Genomic DNA, 24,768 nt, shown 5'->3' with positions numbered 1-24,768 from the left:
ACACACACACACACACAGATGTGTGCCTGGCAGACAGCACTGAGGGCACACTGACTGCCGAGCATCCCGGAGAAAGTCCTGTCTGTGACATCTACATGTTCATCACACGTTGCACAAAGTTTCACACAAAGTGTGTTTACATCCAGCGCCGCCGCCGCTGTGAGCGTCTTACTGTGAGCTGCTGAGGCTTTGATGGAAGATAAACAGCTGCTGCTGCAGTCTGTGCCAATAAACCATTATCTCTCAGAACATACAGTATTTAATTTATAGGAGGCTGCGCGGCTGAGGAGCACATCAGCTGTTCACTTTCACAGGCAGCTTCAGCACCAAAGCTGCTTCATAACGAGAGCTGATTTACTGCAGAGCGACAAACACCTGGAGCCCCGAGGGACGCTGACAGCGGCAGCATGTCCCCACACGACTGAAACAAGACAAAACGGCTTGTTCTGGAAACAACGTACCTTCACACAGAGATGCTCGACCGGCCCAGAGTTTGGGATATTCATACCGACGCCCAGCAGACGTCTAACTACAGCAGGTCTGATGTGTCCGAATACCAGAGAGGACATCTTACCTCAGAGTCCAGCTCCGGTCCAGTGATCGGGTCACACCTGCAGTCACAGAAAACAAGACTTAACCTCACACTAGCTCTTTATGCAGATAATCCATACTTTAGTTGAGTAAATGACATTCTTGGACGAGAAGAATGTCTTTAAGCATCAGATCAATATCTGCAGCTTCACCTGCTTCATTTGGACAATCTATCTGAAACCACTGACATCCGCTCACAAATCAAAAACAACACGCGACAGCTGTCTGTTATTAATGGTGTTACCATGGACACGGTTCAGATCACTTTGATTCCAGTGGTCTCATTTTAAAATCAATGAACAGAGGGAGGCGCTCACTGCAGTGAATTATCACCTGTGATGATCAGCTGATAGTAACGGCCGGTAAGGATGTGTCTGTGTGTGTGTGTGTCTGTGTGTGTGTCTCTGTGTGTCTCTGTGTGTCTGTGTGTGTCTCTGTGTGTGTGTCTCTGTGTGTGTGTCTCTGTGTGTCTGTGTGTGTCTCTGTGTGTGTCTCTGTGTGTGTCTCTGTGTGTGTCTCTGTGTGTGTCTCTGTGTGTCTCTGTGTGTGTCTCTGTGTGTGTCTCTGTGTGTGTGTGTGTCTGTGTGTGTCTCTGTGTGTGTCTCTGTGTGTCTGTGTGTGTCTGTGTGTGTGTCTCTGTGTGTCTGTGTGTGTCTCTGTGTGTGTCTCTGTGTGTCTCTGTGTGTCTCTGTGTGTGTCTCTGTGTGTGTCTCTGTGTGTGTCTGTGTGTGTGTGTCTGTCTGTGTGTGTGTGTGTGTGTCTCTGTGTGTCTGTGTGTGTGTGTCTGTGTGTGTCTGTGTGTGTGTCTGTGTGTGTGTCTCTGTGTGTCTCTGTGTGTGTCTCTGTGTGTCTGTGTGTGTGTGTCTGTGTGTGTCTGTGTGTGTGTCTGTGTGTGTGTCTGTGTGTGTGTGTGTGTCTCTGTGTCTCTGTGTGTCTCTGTGTGTGTCTCTGTGTGTGTCTCTGTGTGTCTGTGTGTGTCTCTGTGTGTCTGTGTCTCTGTGTGTCTCTCTGTGTGTGTCTGTGTCTCTCTGTGTGTGTGTCTGTGTGTGTGTCTGTGTGTGTGTGTGTGTCTCTGTGTGTCTCTGTGTGTGTCTCTGTGTGTCTCTGTGTCTCTGTGTGTCTCTGTGTGTCTCTGTGTGTGTCTCTGTGTCACTGTGTGTGTCTCTGTGTGTCTGTGTGTGTCTCTGTGTGTCTGTGTGTGTCTCTGTGTGTGTCTCTGTGTGTGTCTCTGTGTGGAGTCAGAGATGAAGAGCTCTGTGGTATTTGTCAGCTCTTTGTGTCGTGCTGCCTTCGGCCCTCAGCTCAGTGTTGTGTTTTCCGTCCCATATTCACGGCGAGTGACTCAAGGATGCAGATAAAGTGTTTTAATCCGTCACCTCTGATAAACAGGGCCTGAGGCGAAGCGTTCATTTCTCCTGAACAGGTGACATTCTCTCCCCCCGTATTTAAACGGAGCAGCGCCTGCGTCATTAACCTCCTGATAATTGCTGCTGCTGCTTGGAACAAAGCTGTGCAGCTAAAAGCAGAAACAGGTGGAAGCATGTGTGTCACAGCACAGGAGAGCTGTGTGTTTACCACAGTCCAGGCATGACGCACACACACACACACACACACAGACACACACACAGTTTGTTAACATTTAAAATGGGTTAAAAGAGCCGAGAGACGACGTAACAGAAACACATCATCAGACGTCAGGGAGAGGAGGAGGAGGAGGAGGCAGCTGCAGGTCAGACAGAGACTCTGATGTTGGTCATGTGCAGTGGAGGAATGTAACTAAGTATTTGTACTTCGTTACTGTACTTAAGTACATTTTTGTATTTATACTTTACTTCAGTAACAATAATAGTGCATACTTTATACTGTTACTCCACTACATGCTGCAGCTGTTACCTGTACTTTTCTACAGTGTCTGTAGTTCCAAGTACATGTCTGAATACAGCTTTGTTCAGACAGCTGTGCTGGACCGATGTGAGGTCAGACTCTGCATGGAGGTGGTGTCACGCTGCAGCTGTGTTTCTATAAGGAGCCTCAGTCATGATGCCGGTGCTCTGGCTCAGTGAGCTAACTAGTTAGCTGCTGTCTGCTAACACAGGTCCATCCATGAATGATGAACATGAATCATCACATGAATCTACAGCAGGAACACTGACACAGTAAACATGCTGAATGCCTGTTTGTTATCAGCAGCCTCTCTGTTCACTTGATGCCCACAGCCTGCCTCAGGACACACAGACCTGTCCACAGCCTGCCTCATGACACACAGACCTGTCCACAGCTGCTTCTGGACTCAACATGGACATTAACTACACATGCTCCATTTTACTTTGATTATTTAACCTGTTCACATCCTTTGGAAATCAATCATATATATTCAGTGTGAGTACTTTTACGTTGAATACTTTAAGTACATTTAAAAGTACTTAAGACTTTTACTTCAGGAGGATTGTTGATGCAGCACTTCTACTTTTACTGAGTATATATTCTGCTGGTATTTGTACTTTTACTTAAGTACCAGCTTCAGTCCTTCCTCCACCTCTGGTCATGTGACTGCTGCTCACATGGCTCCATCATGGCGTCCTGCTGGTTGCTGAGGAGTTGTTTGATGAATGATTTTTAGACATTTTACTGTTCATAGATAAAAAACAACGAGGAGGGAATTCTGGAACGTATCAGCTGACCCAGATAGAATCTGCTGCTGACCCGCTGCTGAAGTGTGGATGATCTCATTAATGTCAGTGTTGGGATTAGTACTGGATTATTAAAAGTCCATGAGGGACTTACTGCTGGATCAGACTGGATGAATGTTATCTGAGAGGAGCTCAGGAGCTGAGTGTGTGTTGTATGTATGATTTCAGGTGCAGCCTCCTGCAGCTGATCACTTCTGCAGCTGATCACTGATCCACCAGCCTGCACCTCTCTCTCTCTCTCTCTCTCTTTCTAATTCTGCCTCTCTCTCTCTCTCACACACACACACACACTCGCAGGCTGTGTCCTTGAAGGCCAGAAATAGACCAGCCAAATCAGACACCGGGCTGCCTGGAGGTAGGAGACAGGAAAGTCGAGTAAACTTAAACTTCCTCCTCCGGCCTGAACCAGAAGAAAGCGGCTCACCTGGCACGGACATGGAGGGAGGACCCGGCCGATAAACAGGCGTCTGAAAATAGGATCAGACTTGAACCCTCGGCCTCTCCTCCAAGCTGTCAAAGTAAAGAGAGAGCAACTTCTACCGGAGCTGAGGTCTGTGCACGTGAGCGCTCACGTTTGGTCCGTGGAGGGATGACTGCACAGCGCCATGAGTGAAAGCATCAAAGCAGCGCTCCCAAACACTCGTTCTTATTTGTTTGTCTGATAAGAGCAGTAACCTGAGTATATCTGTACCCTCAGAGCTGGCTGTGCTCCTCTGGACCTCTGACGTGGGTCGGGTGGCTGGAAGAGGTCCTCAGTAAAGAGGCTGACGCTCATACATGACCACAAGCACGCCATCTTTTGTCGATCAGATTGATCGGTGGTTCCTCTGAGTAAACTGTGACGTCACTGCGAGCTCGGCTCTCACAGAGGACGAGGATGAAACCAGGCCAAGGACAGGAAGCAGATGCAGCGATGAAGCGTCCGGAGGCTCGATCTGATGAAGAGGCGTGACAGTGAGAGCGCTGCACCTGTTGACTCGCCGTCACTAAACTTTGTAATTAGCGGATAGATTTGCTTTGACAGACAAATTAGTGTGCTGCGTGTGTTGACAGAGTGCTGTCTGCGCGTGGCCGTGGCTCCCAGCATGCTCTCTGCTTCACACCGAAGCTGATGGCGGCCTGTCAGCTCCGCTCGTGTCTCTTCCTGCACGTCTCCGTCCCTCGCCGAGCTGTCACTAACACTAACGTCTCTTTCTGTGACAGCGACGCTTCTTCTTCTTCTTCTTCTTCTTCTTCTTCTTCTTCTTCTTCTTCTTCTTCTTCTTCTTCTTCTTCTTCTTCTTCTTCTTCTGTCTCCCCAGCTCACATTCACATTCAATGAACCTCCTCTTCATCAGGACAACAATCAATAAAATCAGTCGGTCCTGACAAATGCATTTGTGGGGAAATGGTGTGCAGCCTCGGGCTGCAGATCATCGCTCTCGCCACGCGCCACTCCGCAGTTTGTGACATTCAAAGTTCAGTCGCACAAACGCATCAGATAAATATTCAGAGCTCGGCTCATTATGAATTAAGTGCAGCATCGATCACAGCACGACGCACGTCAGAAACAGCCATTAATGACACGTGGCTCATAAAAAATGAGGTTAGCCGCTCTGTGACGTCTCCTCGGCTCAGCCTCAGCTTCTTCTCTGGTACGTTTGTGTTTTTCTCCTGAAGTTGTTTTTGTTTTTGTTGTTTTTTTCCTGAAAAATAGATTTTTGTGGCTTTTTATTGTAAATTTCTGGTCATTTTGTGAGACTAGCTTTTTTGACAATGTGTTTTTTTAAATCACAGAATTGTTTTTTTAATCAAATTTCTAAATTTTAAACACGGCAGCCATAATTTCCATTGGCCGTCATATGACATCATATACACTGCGTTTTTATTTGTTTATGTTTGATAAGAGCAGTAACCTGAGTATATCTGTACCCTGCAGAGCTGGCTGAGGTCCGATCCTTACAGTTGCTCTGAGCGGTGGCATTTTACCGGGATGGATGGTGGCGGCGATGCGGCAGCGTCGTCATGGTGATGTGGGGTGGCGTTGTGAGTTTGGCTGCCGTGGCAGTTTATATCAGCAGCTGGGCACCGATCCAGCCCCACAAAACACTGACTGCCCCCTCTATTACTGCTGATACACACACACACGTGCACTCACTGCATGTGACACACACACTAACAGCGCCGCGGCAGCGTGGTGATGCTGACTTGTATGGCCACAGATATAAACGTCACACAGGCTGTCCTCGTTTCACCTCCATATCTGCAGCTGCACAGCGGAGGATCCAGATCTGAAGCAGCACAGACACACAACAACAAACGGGGGCGTCTGTAACCTCCCTGCACGCCGCACGCCGCCGACCAGCAGGCCGCCATGACGGCTCAGAGTGAGGTCTGTCAGTGTGACACGAGTTCAAATCGTCTTCCACAGTGAAACTTTGTTTCCTCCGACGCTGCCTTCAGCAGATAATTACACATGAAATGAGGGGAAGTGTTGGCGGCTCTGTTTCCTTAAAAAAACCTTAATTGTTCGTTGATCAAATGAGTCACTAACGCAGGTCTGCTGTGGAAACCCATCAGAAACCTGCCGAGCGGCTCATGAACAGCCCACAGTACAACACGTCCTCATTAGCAACAGAACAGGTTCATTATGGAGTTTCTGCACAAGCTCCCAACTTCAGACACAAACAGCCCGTTTCCCCCGAGCATGTGAAGGCTGCGCTTTATCATTTCCTTGTTGTAAATATGTTTTTAATCGTAAACGTGTATTTTTCTCATGAAATATCTCAGTTATTTCTTGTCAATGTGAGTGTTTTTCCAGACAAACAACACAAAGCAGATGTTTTTAGTGGGTTATTTTAGGGGTGGGACGGTTCAGGAAAAAAATCCGAACCGTTCGGTACACGTGGGGCGTTTTTACAGCATGGAGCATGGAGACGAGTGTTGGCAACTTGGCGTCTCTCTCGCCACATTTGGCGGCTTTTTTTTATCAAAAGCAACTAGTGACTCTCTGTCCTCGACAAGCAGCGGCCGTGAGCTCCTCCCCCGCCTCAACACACTCCAATCATGCACAAAGCTGCCGCTGGTCCCATCAGTGCTCACAGAGCGGGATGTAAAAAGTAAGAAACATATTTCAATGCAAAAATAAAAACACAGGCACCAGCACCGTTAGCTTAGCCTAGCGTAGTCATAGAGTTCAAGCTATCCAACTAGCATGTCGGTAGCAACGGTGGACAAAGCAACACACGTTCTCTGTCCGACGGTGGGAGTATGTGCGCACATGTGTCTCTGTGTGTGTCTGTGTGTGTACGCACATCGTGCCTCTGTGCGCAGACAGCAGAGGTGAATTGTAAACGCACAACCACGCAGACAGAAATGACGTGCTGCCGTGCAAATAAGATCAATAACATGAGCTGTTTGTTTAATAAAGAACCAGGTGCAGACCTGTTCTATAGGAAAGGTTCTTAAACGGCTTCTGTTATGATCTGGAGCTATAGAAATGAATAATAAAAGAAACTGACCTGATATAATGATGGAAACACTGACCTGATTCTTAAATATGTTGAATGTTGGATAATTAGGATGTATATTTTATGCTCACACACATTTAAGAATTTCTTTGTGTTTTTGTGAAATTGATCAAATGCACTTTTATTTTTTACATGAACTGATGGTTTGTGTGGACATATGTCAGTATGTGTATGTGTATGTGTGTGTTTGACCTGAACACAGGTGAGTGGGTCAGAAAATAACAAACCTTCATACAGACAGTGAGAAACACAGAGTGAAGGGAGAAACAGTGAGACCAAGCAGCCACGTGGTAAATGTTGCTTTAGCCACACGATGCTAGCTGCTGGTCCAGGCTCTTGGAGGAGCTGATCCTCAGCCCCTGGCTGCTCTGAGTCTCTCGCCTCCTTTGGTCTCGTTATGAGGTGTTCAGGTTAACGTGCTCCATCAGCATAATAATTAAAAAGACCAACACTTAGCCTAAGTCCGGGGTTCAAACCAATTTAACCACACAGAACCCATTAAGTGCCCTTGAGCATCAGACTGGAGGCCTGCAGGGTCTGATCTGCAGCTGGCTGTGACCTCTGACCTCCCCTGCAGGGAGGGGTCAGAGAGCAGACAGGTTCTCCTTCAAGGATTAATGAGTGTCAGCGAGGGTGAAGCTCCTGACAGGCAGGACTCGATACTCAGCTCTGCTGATTTGATTTGGTCCCTCGCTCTCTGTTCCTTTTATTCTGTTCATATTCTGTTTTAAGTGTCTTGTTCACACTGTGTGTCTGACTGTGAGAGCTGCTGAGCAGGGTTTCAGTGTGTCTGGCATAATGACAATAAACATTCTTGATTCTAGAGACGAAGATCAGCCCCATTCACACTGGAGAAAGTCATTCCAGCTAGAGTAGGATTGAGCCCAGACAGCCTTTAAGCTGGATGCGTTCAGACCTATTTTCAAATCTGGCTAGCACACACTTGTGTCCGCACTCAACCCGGCTTCATCCAGCGTGTTTGCTGTCCTCCAAACCACTAGGTGGCGCCTCGTAATATTCAGAGTCCGTTCAGGCCGCAGTAAGACCAAGTGTGTGCATGCGTCCTGCGGTTTTTGTCCCATGTCGCGCCCCGTGAACCGGAAGTAGCATGGCGCTAGCCGGATTCGCTCGCCACATTTGCGTTCACACCTGAGCCACATTTGAGCCAATCCGGATTGAAATCAAACTGGATACAGCCGGATTCAAGGTGTTCACACTCAGAAAAAACACATCTGGATAGGCCCGAATCCTGCTTTAGCCAGATTTTTTTCCCCAGTGTGAACGGGGTATAAGATACCTCAGGTCTTCACAGGGTTTGTCTGCACCACACAGAGGTGGTCCTACTGTCCTTTGACAGGACGTCATTTGCATAAGAGCTCATAGAAGCAGGAATATGTTTTATTTATGTGTTTATGTTGTTTCATCGTAATGAAATGCTAACCTGACCCTGTATCAGACATATGTGGAGTCAGTACACACCTGCAGCAAAGCAGCGAGGTAAAGCTCCAGTCTTAACAGAACACTCTAAGATCTCTGGAACAGAAGAGTTCTTGTCTTTGTGTATCCTGTGACACGTGTGTTTTTCTTTCCTTTGTGTTTTCCCACAGCAACACAGGCTGTGCAGGTACAGAGGCTCCGAACATCAGACTGTAGTGTAGGTCTCCACAGACACAACCCTGATGAAAGACAACAAATCTTCACATTTATCCATCAACATCTGAGAATATATCCAGCCTCTCACTGCTGGAGGATGTGAGGGTTTGAACCCAGTGACGCACATCAGAAGCTGCGCCTGTACAAACAGTAACGAGCAGTGACATCCCAAGAGCAAGAGGGCAGTGGTGGCCTGGAGGTGAGGGACCAGGGGAGGTCAGGAGTTTGATCAGCAGGACCCAGTAAAAGAGCAGCACCTCCCTCAGGAGTCAGAGCCTGTATGTAGACCCCTGGAGGAGGTGCAGCTCTGCGACCTTAAAGGTTTAACCTGCTGATCTCAGCGTCCACGGCCCACTGTACACGCTGCCTGGAACCACACACAGAAGTGTTTTCATGTCAGTGGCCTTCAGGAGCAGCACTGCTGACGTGACAGCAGCTAGAAGCTGCAGTTCCTGAACAGTCCACTTGAGGCTGGCTCCAAATTCTGAGCGATAGGTGGGCGCAGGATGTCAACACCAACCTAAGCTCCGCTCACACTCAGGTTCATTTGGAGTTCAGGACTCAGGTGCTGCCAAGATGGCGGCTAGAGGCTCCTGAGCTTCAGAACTGCCTTTCAGAGAATGAAGGTGACGTCAGCCATCTTTATTCATGTCACACTGATGTGAACTGTAAATAAACCAGGTCATGTGGTGGTGAGGTCTCTCCTCATGGATCTGCAGTATCTTGTTGGATTTCTGAAGCCCTTTCTGTTGGTTGTTACCCAGAAGAACTCGTCCTTGCGGTGAAAGCTGCAGGCGTCTGCAGAGAGCTGCACTCTGATTATAACAACAATTGAACCAAGAGGGTTTGGAGCGCATCCAGCACTCCACAGAAGAACAAACACAGTGTTTGCTTCCTGATTCAGGGGCTCAGAGTCGGCTCTGTTATCTCTCTGTGACTGGGATCTAATGAGCAGCTCACTTTAAACGCTCCATGTGACGGCATGTGGGCTGACATGAACAAATACAGGGGAGCAGCGCTGATGACATCACCTCTCACTGAGTTTTATCAGGGTCCTGATCAGAGGAGGAAACCAGCAGCTGGATGACTGATACCTGACACTTCCTGCCTCAGGTCCTGCTGCTGCTGTGTAAGCCTCTGTAACACTGTGGTCACAGCCTCCTCATGTCTAATAAGACCTTATCAACTTGTAGCTAATGGCTTCATTACATGGAGCCTTGATTACAGATAGTAACCATCTTTAATTATATCTAATTGGTGCCTTCATTTAAAGACACTGATATAACATGATTCATTAAAACTGCCTTATAATTATGTATTGAATAAAGCTGACCCATTCAAATTAATTCCTTATCACCAAGATAGTCAATAAGCAGAAACGATCAATGGTTTGTGTATATTACAGTAATAATTCCATCCATGACCGTTACCTAGGAGACAGTCCACTCAGGATTTAATCCCCCCCCCTTCAAGCTCTGGATAACAGAGACTCTTCATCATCTCACCAGCTGATTAATCATTTCAATAATCAACATTTTAGTTCAGTGAAGCACCAACAGGCTGAAAACTTGTGGGTGCAGAATAACAACGTCCCATTTTTATCACAGTGCACTCCCACTCTGACCTGTCTGCAGTGCAGCTTAGACACACTAACATCTAGCATCTGCATATTACTAAGAAAACAGCCACATCAGCAGCAGGCTGAGAGCGGAGGCACACACACACACACACACACACAGAGACACACACACACACACACACACACACACACACAGAGACACACACACACAGACCCACAAACCACAGTGAATTCAGCAGCTCTGCCCTCTCATCAGGGTGAAGAGGAAGACCAGGTCATGGAGGAGAGGGGGGGGGGGGTTTCAAAAAGGTGCTTGAGAGGGTGATGGAGGGGGAGGAGGAGGGGGAGGTGGAAATGGGGGGGAGGTGGAAATGGGGGGGAGGTGGACATTAGTCATTCTGTCTCTGTTAATTGGACTGCAATTACATGGCTTCTGGCCTTCTTAGCTCTCCTATAGACAGACCAGCGGGCCATCCATCACACTGTTTGTTCAGGCGTACCAACGGGCTGAAGTGTGTGGGAGACACTGAGGCGAGAATGAAACGAGGAGTGTGTGCAATCTACGCTCAAACAACCCCAGCAACACACACACCGACGGGCTCTCCCCGCTGGACTCGGGCCAGGCGGTCCAGGAGCCAGGCGGCCCAGGAGCCAGGCGGCCCATTGGGCCTCCGAGTGTTATTGCATCGACTTAAAAACTGTGTGTATTTGCACCTCACACTACGTGTTACCTGACAAACTAAACACACATCCAGTGGCTGAGCTCATCCAGACCCACATCTGAACACAAACATCACATCACTGCACATGCAGAACAGAAGCAGAACCCCTGTGTTCTCCTGACAGCAGACTTTACTTCAGTGTGAGCAGCAGGTGTTTTTGGAGCAGGGAGCAGACACACTGACACACATTCAGACGTGATTCTACGTGAAGTTCCAGTCGGCTCTAACAGGACGTTGTCTCCTGGACTCGTCCTGTAGCACTGTGATTTACAGTCTGCTGCCCAGAGCCCAAGAAGAGAAGAGAGCAGATGTTCCCCGGCGACTTCACGGACTGAGTGTGAGACCCAGTTCTCACTAAGAACTTACATGTTGTCACGCTTCCTGCTGCACTGCGCGAGGTCTTATTTCTTCCTCTCTCTCGTTTGGCTGCTGACTTCATCATCTGTCGCCCCTCCGCGTCCCTCCTCCTCTGTGTTTCCTTTATCTCGCCTGTCCTCCGGCCAAACACACAGACCGGCCGAGGTGAGGACGTGTCAGCTCTGATCTCGCTCTGTCACATCAGCGTGTGATCTTATCAGAGAGCGGGGCGGGAGCAGCGGCCATCTTCTTTAGCATTCAGCATGTGATCGCCGGGGCCAGCCTCGGCTTTGAATGACTCGGATGGGAATGAGATGTCAGTACGAGCGTGAGGGGAGCAACACCTGCCAGCATCAATCACAGGCTTCCAGCTCTGAGACCGGCACGCACACACACACACACACACACACACACAGACACACACACACAGACACACACACACCACTCAGCAGTTGTGCACTGACAAACATGCAGCGACTTCACATCAATGCCCTCACTCTCCTATTTGGTGGTCGTCGGGCGAGGCGTTTTAACACAAACACTGGCAGAGTATCCACACACACACACACACACACACACACCAATAGCTCCCTTTTAGCTCTCTCTCTCAGCCATGGCTGTGTTGACAGCGAGTATTCTCCATTTATGTTTTATTCACAGTTTGGTCACCTTGAAAGCGACAGCTGAAAACAAACAAACACTTGAGGGCTCGGCAGCGGAGAGACGAGCACGGCGGCTTTCCACTGAGCTGCTGTCAGGGTGGAGGTGGGCGCTGATCGGCTCAATCGCTCCTTTCACGGTGAAGCAGGGGATTCAGCATGAATGTGGCATCACAGAGGCTGGATTACCTCGCTGAGCCACAGCAGGCCCGTACGTCCATGTTTCTGTACACATCAGCTGGTTAAACTCAATCAGTGCTATTGTTAACCTCATGAAAGAAGCCAGCCTGCACCGCCGGGCTGTTAATCCTGTCGATTCTTCTTTCAGGAGCGAGGTAAGATCTGTGAGCAGCACTGATTAGTTAAACTCAACATCAGGGCTCCTTTCTGGTGGAACTCTGAGGTAAACAAGGTGCAGTGGAACACAGGAAGAGGAGAGACCGACACAACGGCGTGTCCTTCTGCCCCGAGCGTGGCGTCAGTGGCTGACTGACTTTGAGGGAAATGGACTTTAAAAGGTTTCTGACATTCTAAACAGCCAAGATAACAGAAGCTGCTGCAGAGAACTGTTCCATCCTGAGCCTATGGATGGGCAATAAAACAATCTGACAATAAAGCAACACAATTCTGTCTTACACAATCTGAGCATGAAGGAAAAGCAGCCGGCCGCAGCACACATGCTCATTTTTAAGCTTTATGACAGCATCAGAGAAGAAGAAGAAGGCTGTAAAAAGAAGGTTTAAAGGATGAGGAGATCCCTGAAGACGAGGTTCTGAGGAGTTCATTGGAAGCAAGCAGAGAGGAGAACAGAGGGAGGAGCTTCACCCGATGTCCTGCCCCTCCAAACCGCTCACATCACGAGTCTGAAGCTCACCAAAGCCCCCACACACGGGCCATAAACTGCTGCTGGCCTTTCTCAGAGCGCACAAACACACAAACACACACACACAGGGGACAGCACTGATGCTCATAATGGACAGGACAGCCTTCCCCAGTATGTTACCCAGCTAAATAATAATCAGATTTATACGCTGATGTATATTTATATCGACTGGCACAAAAAACTTGATTCGATTTTTTTCCTCACATCGCCCACCTCTACACAACCTTGCATTTTATATAAAAACATACTAAATCCTCAACAAGAGGTGTGTGTCGTTTGTATTTTTATAGTGTGGAGGTGCACTGAATGGCCCCACAGTGCCCTCTGCTGGACGCCCGGGGGAGGACAGAGCGTGCAGAGGTCACACGGCTCGGCTCAGCGCTGCATTAGTCACAGAACAGTGGATCTGTTACAGCTGCACCGAGCGCTCACATCCATCTGCTTCACTTTATCAATACATGTGTTTGCACACACACACACACACACACACACACCTCTGTGTGTGTGTTAGCCTGCATGTGAACTACGCATCATGAGAGCTGAGCTGAAGTTCATGGCGAGGGAGAAGAGGAGGAGGAGTTCAGCACTATCCTCCATCCATCTCCAATCCCCCTCCGGCTGTCTCTCTGCGAGCCTCCAGCAGAAACACATTGTTTGTTTTGACAGGCGCTGAAATCCATTTCCAGGATCTGTCACATGCTGCATGAATCCATCCGCTGTGTCTCTGCCTCGTGGATTTGCTTCAGTGTCTGCGTGTGACAAGAAGCCTCAACGCCACACGTGCACTTTCTGCTGCGGCGAGCGAGGGGGGGGGGGTGCACGGCGGGCAGCAGAGCGTGCAGGCATTCATAAACAGAGGCGGCGGAGTCTGTGGGAGGTTGTTACCCATCATTATTCAAACATGAGCCCGCTCATGTCCGCAGGGACGCCGCCGCAAACGAGGCCTTGTTAGGAGAACAAACTCACAGCAACGAGCAGATTGGAGACGAGCGTGGAGGAGGAAGGAGGCCAGAGAGTCACCTACTCCTAAACTTTATGTCCTTACCTCCTCTGTCCTCCTCCTCATTCATGTGTCCTTCCCTTCTTTCCTTTCCTGCTCAGTCAACTGACCATGAACCACATGCTTTGTCTTCATATGTAATAAATAACCTTCGTCCACACACAGCTGCAGCTGCACATCCCCACGTGTTACTAACATGTAATTTTAATGCAGAGATGTTACAGTGTGACCTCTGGGAGCACAGGGAGACGTATGGCTCTGAAACAGGGATGTGCTTCATCTCCATGGAGACGCTCTGAAAGCTCATCACATGTGATTATGCTTTACATTATTTAAATAACCTTTCAATATACTTAGCGCGGTTAGCTTAGCATGTTCCATGACCCATTATTGAGTCATTTATCAGGACTGCAATGAGATGTACTGTTCTACTACTCATATCTGTGTGTGTGTGTGTGTGTGTGTGTGTGTGTAAGCATGCGTGAGTATTTTAACATCGTTATTTCAATTATGTGTGTGTAGTGTGTTTGGGAATATGCTGTGACAGCTCATGAATAATTCTGCTCCTGCGCAGGAAGCGTGTGTTTATCTACCCTTTAGACTGCTTATTGACTGACACACACACACACACACACACACACACAGACACAGACACACAGACACACACGCACACACACACAGGCACACACACAGACACACACAGGCACACAGACACACACACACAGAGCAGTGGAATGATAATGCCACAGATAATTAAGAGTGATACTGAATTACAAAATGGATGAGATGGTCCCAGTCTGAGTCTAATTAAAAGGTTCTCTGGCCCTGTTTTGCAGGAAATTAATGCACACAGAAAAATACATTCATGTATGATGGCGCTGCACACACACACACACACATGCAGAAAATAAGGCTAAATAATGCACTGGTAGCAGAAAGCAGGGCTGCAGCGTGAGCCACAGACATTCATCAGTGCAGCCTCACTCCAACACATCCAGTCATTTCAATTAACAGCTGCTTTTCTGCTTATTTACTGATTTAATGCATCATTTATATTTCATACACCTCTATCTAAGAACAGGACGTCCTCCTACGTCTTGCTAGCGGCTCATAGATCCTGCATGCATCAGTTGGAGGTTATTTATTTTAATTATTGTGGTGAAGTGAAGTAAAAGAAATACAGGGAATTACAGGAATGCACATTTTCAGCTTTGGGCTATTGCCAATTTATGCACATAATTTTTCCACCTAATTGCAGAGAACATCTGTGTTTCCTGTCCTGGAGTTTACATATGAAGACAGATCTTCATATTTACACTGCAGCATCACTGTAAAAACTCCCACCACACACCCCCCCTGTCGCACCCTGTCATCATCCTGACCTGGATTATCGTTCACCTGTAGAAACCTAAGAATAATAAGTGGACCATGCACCACATGGGCACCACATTATGTGTTCTTTAACCATGCTGGATCCACGGTACCAAGTTCCACCATTTCCTTAAAAACCGGACGCTAAAAGGTCGCCGGTGGCGTAGTGACACGAGCTGGAGAGAAGCCTGAGCAGGAGCCGTGTGGAAGGATTGTAATCAGCTGCTGCAGGACCTGTGGAGTCCGGGCTGTAAAAGCTCCACTGACGACGCCACAAAGCACAAAGAAAGTTAGAGAGCCCTGCAGCGACGCAGGACCCTTCAACACCGACGGCCTGCTGCGCCGAGAACGGCCAGCAACGTGTCTGAAGACACACACACACAGTGACAAGGTGGCAGAGGACCAGTCACTGTGAGCAGTCAGAGCAGTGTAGAGAGACACAGACGCCACAAACCTGCCACTATCCATCAACATCAGAGTCTCACACATGTCTATACACATTCCTGTCAATAGGAGGGGGAGGAGGAGGAAGAGGAGACGAGGAAGAGCTACCCTCAACAGGTGGAGGATATTTGTTGGATATTGATCACAAAACAGCCGAGTGTGTTGATCTGTGTGTATTTTAAACATTTAAAACATGCGTTAAATCCCAGAGGATTAGCATCGGAGTGCTAATTGATGCTAATCCACAGGATTGACTGTTAAACAGCGGCGTCAGCGCTCCGTAAATACTGAACTCAGTGCAATCAAATGAGTTCACACACAGTCACACACACGCTGCAGCTACAGGACGACTCGGCCAGCTGCAGCTGCACAACAAGATGTTCTTTCTGCCAACACTCATTTGCATGTGTGTGTGTCTGTGTGTGTGAGTATGTGGGTCAAAGACTAAGACTGATTTACATGCGACTCCCCGTGGGACAGCGGTGACAGAGACAGACAGCAGGACAGGGAGACAGGTGGAGAGACAAACCAGACAGACAGGGGGCTTCTAAAGGGGGCGTGGCCATGTAGAGGATCATGTGACACAGATACAGGAAGTGACTGTGCAGTGGCCTCAGTTTATGGGTCAGACTGGTACCACTGACAGCAGCTGAACACAGTAACACACACACTGACTGAACCCTGATGACATAACAAGTGCTGGGCAGGTCTGAGAGTCCCTGAGGTATATTTATGAACATTTATTATGTGGAGTTAATAACAGAGTCACACACAGAGGTTATAAAATCTGACTCACAGCAGGAGGAGGAGGAGGAGGAGGAGGAGGAGGAGGAAGAGGAGGAGGAGGAGGAGGAGGAAGAGGAGGAGGAGGAGGAGGAGGAGGAAGAGGAGCAGGGTGGTGTTAAGTACATTAACATCTTCCATGAAGCTCGGAGGTGTTTTTAAAGAGCCGGGCGCTCCTCACTTCCCCACCAATGACTAAAAGCTTAATGGAATTTAACACCTGAGTGGAATCAGTAAATTATGGAGATTATTCCTGATTATGTCTCATATATTTAACATTAGTCCCGGAGCTGGACGGGCTCTCAGCGCAGTCGTAGGATCATGGTAGTATTAAGCCTTTTTGTTTTCCTTTCAGCCTGCAGCTCTGAAGCAGACCCACACGGAGAGACGCAGCGTCAGACGCCGCTTCCTGTTTCTGCTTCATCCTCCACAAATCAGATGATCAGTTCAAGATAACAGAGCTCTGGTCTGTGTCTGAGGCTCCAGGCACTCCACTCTCATCTTCAGGTCGAACGCTCAGGCCTGACCTGCAGGACGTGCAGAGACAGCGCAGAGCGGAGCAGGCAACTGCATAGACCAACAGCGCCTCTCTGTGGCCACATGAGGACCTGCAGTGTTTTCAGCCTTTGCTGTAATATAAAGATCATTTTACACTTTCCTGCACGATGGGGTAAAACCTTCAAAATCCATCTGGTGTTGTTACCGCGGAGACACAACTATACACTGGATGTTGTACTATGAGATATCGGAGGACGGATTATTTATTAGTACAAGAGCCTTCCTCCTTCTGACGGATGCTAGGGGCTCTTAATTTGAAAAACAAAATAAATGGTTGTCAAGGGAAGAGGCAAATTATTTTCCATCCTGTGTTTACTCTGAGTCACACACGTGCCGTCTATCTCTTGTAATTACATCTTTTATCTGCATGAACTTCACATGTTTTTGGGCTCCATTCATTCTTGACTGTCTCCAGAGCGCCCCCTATGGAAGAGGAAGTTCAAAGACTGCTACGTATAAAAACTCTGTTGCAGCTCTTCATTTAAACATCACAACAAGCTAAGATTAGCCAGCTAGCTACAGACCTGACGTTTTGTTTGTCATCATACTATTTCTAAAAGCAGGTGAAAGCACACGGCTCCCAGAGCAGCTACTTCCTGATCTGTGTCACATGGTCTCATCCCATGTGTGTGTGTGTGTGTGTGTGTGTGTGTGTGTGTGTGTGTGTGTGTGTGTGTGTGTGTGTGTGTTACAACAGTAGTGTAAATAAAAGCTATACCATGATTTCACTTAACAAACCTGAGAAACAACATCTGAGGCAACAGGATGCTAACTGCAGTTCACCTGACGGCCACAGGTGTCGCTGTTACCAGCGTTCATCTCCGATTAAGCCGTTTAGAAGAGACATTACAACAGAAGAAGAAACAAACCACAGAAAATGTGCAACAACAGCAACACTTCAAGTCACACAAACAAAACACAAAGAACCCTTAAAGAAAGAGACGCTGACTCACGTTGTTCGGTTTATCCGCAGGGTGGCGCTGCTCCGTGTGTGTCGACACACACCTCCATCCTCCGTCACTGCTAATTAAGCTAGCATTCCTGCTAACACCGGCTCGTTCACGTAGCTCCTCCGCCAACAGCAAACAGTAACGGTACTTCTCCTCTTCAGTAAGTTCCTCTGTCTCTGCGCGCATTGATCTGTCTCAAAACTCCCGTTAACTCCACCTGTCCGCCTCCATCACTTCACTTCCGCCTTCGCTGCGGGCTGCGCCGGGTTGCCAGGTTGGTCTGAAACCTGTTCACAAACCCTCGTTTTACTTTTAAATGCAGACTGGAGGGTTCCTGTCAGAAACACAGACTCAGACAGGAGGTGTTTGATGAGACAGCAGCTTTTATTTCTCAGGTTTGAGGCACCAACAGGAAAACATTCAACAACAATGCATGCAGGTTAACACCCAGTCACTGTGCACGCACAAACAAACAACACACAAACAAAAAAACACAGCGAATCCGCTGACACTTCAAGGCTGGTGTGAGGCACAGGAAACATTAAGCACACACATTTATCATCAACAGTTAACACCATCATCGAGCAGGAGGCAGCAGGCTGCACAGAGCTGCTCTGTCCAAACCCGGGCTGGAGCTGCTGACATGATCTGTCAGAGGTTCAGCAGGAGCGAGGACACGCTGCAGGAATATGATGAGCATCAAACACAGCTGAGACCGACCGCACGGTAAAAACTGCAGGACTCTGAATCCAGGTTTTTATGCTAATTAAAAGATAAACAGCATCAGAAATGCTCATGTGCTGTGAATTCTGGGTAAATTAAGACCTATTTATCCAAACTAAAAATGGCAGACAGCAGCAGAAAACATTTACATGTAACTGTTGTAATTGAAAAAACCAGACAAAGTAAATTATTATTGATCCTCATACTAGGAATACTAGGAATCTGGATCTTGTCGTTTACATTCATGTTACTACAGGATGTTTGTCTCCCCCTCCTGGCAGCATGAGTAACTACACAAACACTGTATCTATTACATCTCCTGTCCATCCATCCATCCATCCATCCCCAGGACAGGTCACCATTCTGTCACAGGGCTAACTAGCTAGCAGCACCGTGTAGCATCTGTCCTCGTGTTCTGTGTCTCAGACCGAATCCTTCCTGTTCCGTCTGCAGCATCACGGACCAAAACTCAATGATAGCAAAGAAACACGTTGCTCATAAACTGAGGTGATAATACAGACATCACTGGTATGAAAAGGCCCTCATCATCATCATCATCATCTTCATCATCATCATCACAGGAAATCATCAGTCTCCGTTCATTCACTCTGTAAACATCTGTCTGTGTGTGTGTGGAGAAGCTTGGTCGTCATGAGTGTCAGGACGGGCACAGCATCACAACACTACACTGTATGTATGCAGCCTGGAAGGAATGAAAGCAGTGTGTGTGTGTGTGTGTGTGTCTGTGTGTGTGTGGGGCTAGTGTTTGGCTTCTCGTGGGTAAAACTCGGCTAAGGTGCTCTGAGGGATCCTCTTCAGCATCTCTTTCGGGAAGATCCGCATGAGCTGCCAGCCGATGTCCAGAGTCTCAAACACACTCCTGTCCTCGTAGGCACCTGAACACACACACACACAGGAAGTAGAGGACCAATGAGACCTGTTTGTGTTGACCTGCCAAGGGTTAAATAATCATTATTTTATAACTTCAGGCTGCAGTGACAGCTCGTCGTGTTAATAATATGTGATGTGCTGATCATGACCTTTGACCTTTGAGCTCCAAATACAATCAATGTTTCCTCAAGCTCCACTAAGGCACTTTTAAGACATCGTATTCAAAGCATGGAACATACAGCCAACATTAAACAGTTAATGCTGTGCCCCACTGCACCTTGGGAAATGAAGTTCTTCTCAAACTTGATGAGGAACTCCAGATACAGCAGGTCATCATCCGTCAGAGCCTCTTCACCCACCACGGCCTTCATGGCCTGGACATCCTTCCCTATGGCATAACAGGCGTACTGCACACACACACAGACACACACACACACACACACAGACACACACAGACAGACACAGACACACACAGACACACAAAGACACACACAGACACACACACAGACACACAGAGACACACACAGACACACACACAGACACACACACACACACACACAGACACACAAAGACACACACAGACAGACACAGACACACACAGACAGACACACACAGACACAGACAGACGGACACAGACACACACAGACACACACAGACACACACAGAGACACACACACACACAGACACACACAGACACACAAAGACACACACAGACAGACACAGACACACACAGACACACAAAGACACACACACAGACACACAGAGACACACACAGACAGACACAGACATACACAGACACACAAAGACACACACACAGACACACACACACACAGACACACACAGACACACAAAGACACACACAGACACACACAGACACACACACACACAGACACACAAAGACACACACAGACACACACACAGACAACACAAAGACACACAAAGACACACACAGACAGGCACACAGACACACACAGACACACAAAGACACACACAGACACACACACAGAGACACACACAGACACACACAGACACACAAAGACACACACAGACACACAAACACACACACAAAGACACACACAGACACACACACAGACAACACAAAGACACACAAAGACACACACAGACAGGCACACAGACACACACAGACACACACAGACACACAAAGACACACACAGACACACACACAGACAACACAAAGACACACAAAGACACACACAGACAGGCACACAGACACACACAGACACACAAAGACACACACAGACACACACGCACACACACAGACACACACACACACACACACACACACACACACAGACACACACACTTTCAGTAACAGTTGTTCTCTGTAGGTCAGTAAAGCTCTGAGGAGCAGGTTTGTACTCACGAGCTGGTTGGAGACATCAGAATGGTCTCTGCGTGTCATTCCTTCGCCGATGGCGGATTTCATCAGCCGAGAGAGCGACGGCAGCACGTTGATGGGAGGATAGATCTGAGGGGGGGGGCAGATCGACTGATTACAACCAAACACAGACTAATTCAGCCCCACACCAGCAGAGGGCACACTGATCCTGCACAAACCTACAAGAACTCCACACCAAGAACCTCAGAGCAACAAGTCCTGAGTCAAGACCAGCAAGGCCAGAACAACACAGTCAGGATCTAATAAGACACACACACATGTCATGTCAAACCCAACATTTAGGGACCATCGAGTCTCCAGGCTCCAAATCCAGAGGATAAAGTTTCTAATCAAAACTGGCTTAAGTCCAGGTCACTGAGTCAAGCACCACTTTGAGACCACCAAATCCTGAGACAAAGTCTAAAGTCTCAGCCAGGTACCAAGTAGCTTTAAGACCTGTCAGAGTCGCAGCTGCTGGTCAGGATCTATTAGATCTGAGCCAGAACCTAAATCAGACTGGACTGGTCAAAGCTGGACTCAGGTCAGAGTCATGTGACTTCTGTCCTTTTCTGAGCAGTGACGCGGGACCTTTGTGTCTGTTTGTTACCTGTCTGTTGTGGAGCTGTCTGTCCACGTAGATCTGTCCCTCGGTGATGTAACCCGTCAGGTCCGGGATGGGATGAGTGATGTCTGAGAGACGAGACGGACACTGTAAAGACCTGCTGCAGCTTTACGAGCATGCTGCGTGTGGGGGCGTACCGTCGTTGGGCATGGTGAGGATGGGGATCTGCGTGATGGACCCGTTCCGACCCTCCACTCGGCCCGCTCTCTCATAGATGGTGGCCAAATCAGTGTACATGTAGCCTGGGAAACCCCGGCGGCCCGGCACCTCCTCTCTGGCTGCAGACACCTGAGGGAAGACCAGTGAACATGTGACCCCGGGGCCTGCTGTGGTTTCAGAATGAAGGCACCTGAAGCTCGGCGGACCTCTCGCAGAGCCTCTGCGTAGGAGCTCATGTCGGTGAGGATGACCAGGACGTGCTTCTCACACTGATAGGCCAGGTACTCAGCTGACGTCAGAGCCAGCCGCGGCGTGATGATCCGCTCGATGCTGCAGAGAAGAAAGGAGGAAGTTTATCTACGTCCTCCCACAGACAGTCGTGGAGCTCCATCTGAAACAGTCCGTACGTGGGGTCGTTGGCCAAGTTCAGGAACAAACAGACGTTGTCCATGGACCCGTTCTCCTCAAAGTCCGACTTGAAGAACCGGGCGGTCTCCATGTTCACCTTGAGACAGAAAGGATCAGTGTCAGGTCCTGTACATGGTGTCATAGTCTGCACAGTCTAACAGGACGAGGACAGGTCCTCACCCCCATGGCTGCGAACACGATGGCAAAGTTGTCCTCGCTGTAGTCCATCACGTCTTTGGACTTCTTCACCAAACCGGCCTGCCGACAGATCTGAGCCGCGATCTGACGAGGACACAGAGCTTCACAACATCTGAACCATCGACTGATCGTCTGATATTATTTATATTAAAATGAATCTCACCCATAAAAACACAGTTACTGTAACTAAGAACCAAAAGTCTGAGTCTGAGTTAACCTGTGTGTGTGTGTGTCTGTGTGTGTGTGTGTGTCTGTGTCTGTGTGTGTGTGTGTGTGAGTCTGTGTGTGAGTGTGAGTGTGTGTGTGTGTGTCTGTGTGTGTGTGTGTGTGTCTGTGTGTGTGTGTGTCTGTGTCTGTGTGTGTGTGTGTCTGTGTCTGTGTGTGTGTCCGTGTGTGTGTGTGTGTCCGTGTGTGTGTGTGTGTGTGTCTGTGAGTGTCTGTGTGTGTGTGTGTGAGTGAGTCTGTGTGTGTGTGTGTCTGTGTGTGTGTGTGTGTGTGTCTGTGTGTGTCTGTGAGTGTCTGTGTGTGTGTGTCTGTGTGTGTTTGTGTCCGTGTGTGTGTGTGTGTCCGTGTGTGTGTGTGTGTGTGTGTCCGTGTGTGTGTGTGTGTCTGTGTGTGTGTGTCTGTGTGTGTCCGTGTGTGTGTGTGCACCTCATTGTGTGGCAGCCCGGCAGCAGAGAAGATGGGAATCTTCTGCCCGCGGGCGATGCTGTTCATGCCGTCGATGGCGGATATTCCAGTCTGGATCATCTCCTCGGGGTAAATACGACACTGAGGGTTTATAGGCTGGCCTGAAAGACACACACACACACACACACACACACACACACTGAAGTGTATGAACACACACATGTCATTCTAATATCACTCTGAAACGCACCCATGATGTCCAGGAAGTCTTCAGCCAGGACTGGTGGTCCTCTGTCGATGGGTTTACCAGATCCATTAAACACACGGCCTACACACACACACACACACACACACAGTTAAACCCTGCAGTGTGTAGGTGGCCTGTATTTCACACACACTGCATGTCCTACCCAGCATGTCCTCAGAGACAGGCGTCCTTAAGATGTCTCCTGTAAACTCACAGCTGGTCTTCTTGGCATCGATACCTGCAGTTCCCTCAAACACCTGCAGGGGGCGGAGAGCAGCAGCCACACTGGCCGTTCATCATTCAGTCCGTGGACCAATCAGGTCTGGAGGACACAGACACGGGACGAACTCGTACCTGCACCACCGCTTTGGAGCCGTTGACCTCCAGCACCTGGCCGCTCCGCTTCGTGCCGTCGGGCAGCGTGAGATGGACGATCTCTGCGTACCGTGGAAACTGTTCGCCGCAAACATCACAAACAACATGGCGTCAGTGAAGTGTCAGACTGCAGTTCCTCCACTGATGCTGGAGCACGGCTTCACAGAGCCTGACTGCCCAATGACTGAGTGACCAAAGACGGGTAAAGAGGTGGAGCCTGAGGTGGAGCCTGAGGTGGAGTCTGAGGTGGAGCCTGAGGTGGAGCCTGAGGTGGAGCCTGAGGTGGAGCCTGAGCTGTGACTTCCACTGTCAATAATTATCAATACATTACTTCAATCATCAGGCTGCGAACATCTGCTGTAAAGCTGGCCTGTGGGGCCTCCAGGTTAAAATGTCCTCTAGTGGACACTGGAGGAACTGTAGCTTTTGAAGGTGTGTGTGTGTGTGTGTGTGTGTGTGTGTGTGTGTGTGTGTGTACATTTACCTTGACCTGGTCTAAAATCACCAGCGGTCCGTTGACCCCTGACACAGTTTTATATGCTGAGGAAGCAGAAAACAGGAAGTGATGTAAACAGAGTCCACATAATCAATACATGAAAAACAATCATCATCTTCATCTTCATCATCATCATCATCATCATCATCATCATCATCTTCATCATCATCATCATCATCATCATCTTCTTCATCTCTTTGTTTAAACTGAGTTCTGGTTCAGATATATTTCAGTCACTGATGAATAAGGATCGATGAAGCTGATCAGTTATCAGCAGACAGTTCAGGATGATGACGCTGCCTTCACCCGCAGCTCCGACACACACACACACACACACAGACACACACACACACAGACACACAGACACACACAAACACACACACAGACACACACACACACACACACAGACACACACACACACACACACACACAGACACACACAGGATCGATGCGTCTCTCAGCTGAGGATCGGGAGCAGATCACACTCACTCAGGCGGGGCTGGGAGATGTAATCCCGGCTCGCGGCCATCACCTGCTCCCGGGTGGAGGCGGCGGGGGCCGCGGGTCTGTTGCCGCTGACGGCGGAGGAGAGCTCGTTCATGGCTCCGTTCATCATCCCTCTGAGAGCCCGCATCGCCATGTTTCCACCTGCAGCGTCCGCAGGAGCAAGAATCGTGACGGCCCCACGGCGCATGCGCAGCTGCCACAGGCTGCAACATCAGTGATTGATGACCAAAGAGGAAGAAGAGGAAGAGGAGGAGGAAGAGGAGGAGGAAAGTTTGACTGCGTGAGTTTAAACTGCGTGTAAATAAATTATAATTTAAAAAAATTAAACTATTAAAGTTAATTTGAACTTGACTGAATCAAAGAA

At 48.6% G+C, this 24,768-nt stretch overlaps 1 protein-coding gene and 1 long non-coding RNA gene across 4 annotated transcripts; one reads left to right on the top strand and one right to left on the bottom strand.

The window, feature by feature from the left end:
• Positions 1 to 1,622: 1,622 nt before the first annotated feature.
• On the bottom strand, positions 1,623 to 24,566 carry atp6v1b2 (ATPase H+ transporting V1 subunit B2). 2 transcript variants are annotated; one of them, XM_028418385.1, is made up of 15 exons: positions 24,387 to 24,566; positions 23,886 to 23,941; positions 23,381 to 23,479; positions 23,190 to 23,283; positions 23,030 to 23,107; positions 22,801 to 22,940; positions 22,132 to 22,233; positions 21,951 to 22,048; positions 21,750 to 21,873; positions 21,522 to 21,672; positions 21,370 to 21,452; positions 20,748 to 20,852; positions 19,641 to 19,770; positions 19,200 to 19,368; positions 1,623 to 1,663 (listed from the first exon to the last, which is right to left on the bottom strand). In XM_028418385.1, exons 1-14 carry the CDS (start codon positions 24,535 to 24,537, stop codon positions 19,232 to 19,234), a joined length of 1,548 nt encoding a protein of 515 aa, XP_028274186.1. In that variant the 5' UTR covers positions 24,538 to 24,566; the 3' UTR covers positions 1,623 to 1,663; positions 19,200 to 19,231. The 2 variants fall into 2 exon arrangements, with proteins under 2 accessions (XP_028274186.1, XP_028274185.1); XM_028418384.1 differs by lacking the exon at positions 1,623 to 1,663 and having other exon boundaries at positions 18,593 to 19,368.
• Positions 3,623 to 8,678, top strand: LOC114443994 (uncharacterized). Of its 2 annotated transcripts, none has more exons than XR_003671486.1 (3): positions 3,623 to 4,235; positions 5,530 to 5,652; positions 8,398 to 8,678. It is a non-coding gene; the product is annotated as an uncharacterized LOC114443994 (long non-coding RNA). The 2 variants fall into 2 exon arrangements; XR_003671487.1 differs by having other exon boundaries at positions 3,623 to 4,276.
• Positions 24,567 to 24,768: the final 202 nt, after the last annotated feature.

Source organism: Parambassis ranga, chromosome 12 (assembly GCF_900634625.1).
Source record: "Parambassis ranga chromosome 12, fParRan2.1, whole genome shotgun sequence".
Classification (NCBI taxonomy): Eukaryota; Metazoa; Chordata; class Actinopteri; family Ambassidae; genus Parambassis; species Parambassis ranga.
This window is presented reverse-complemented; position numbering and strand designations above follow the sequence as displayed.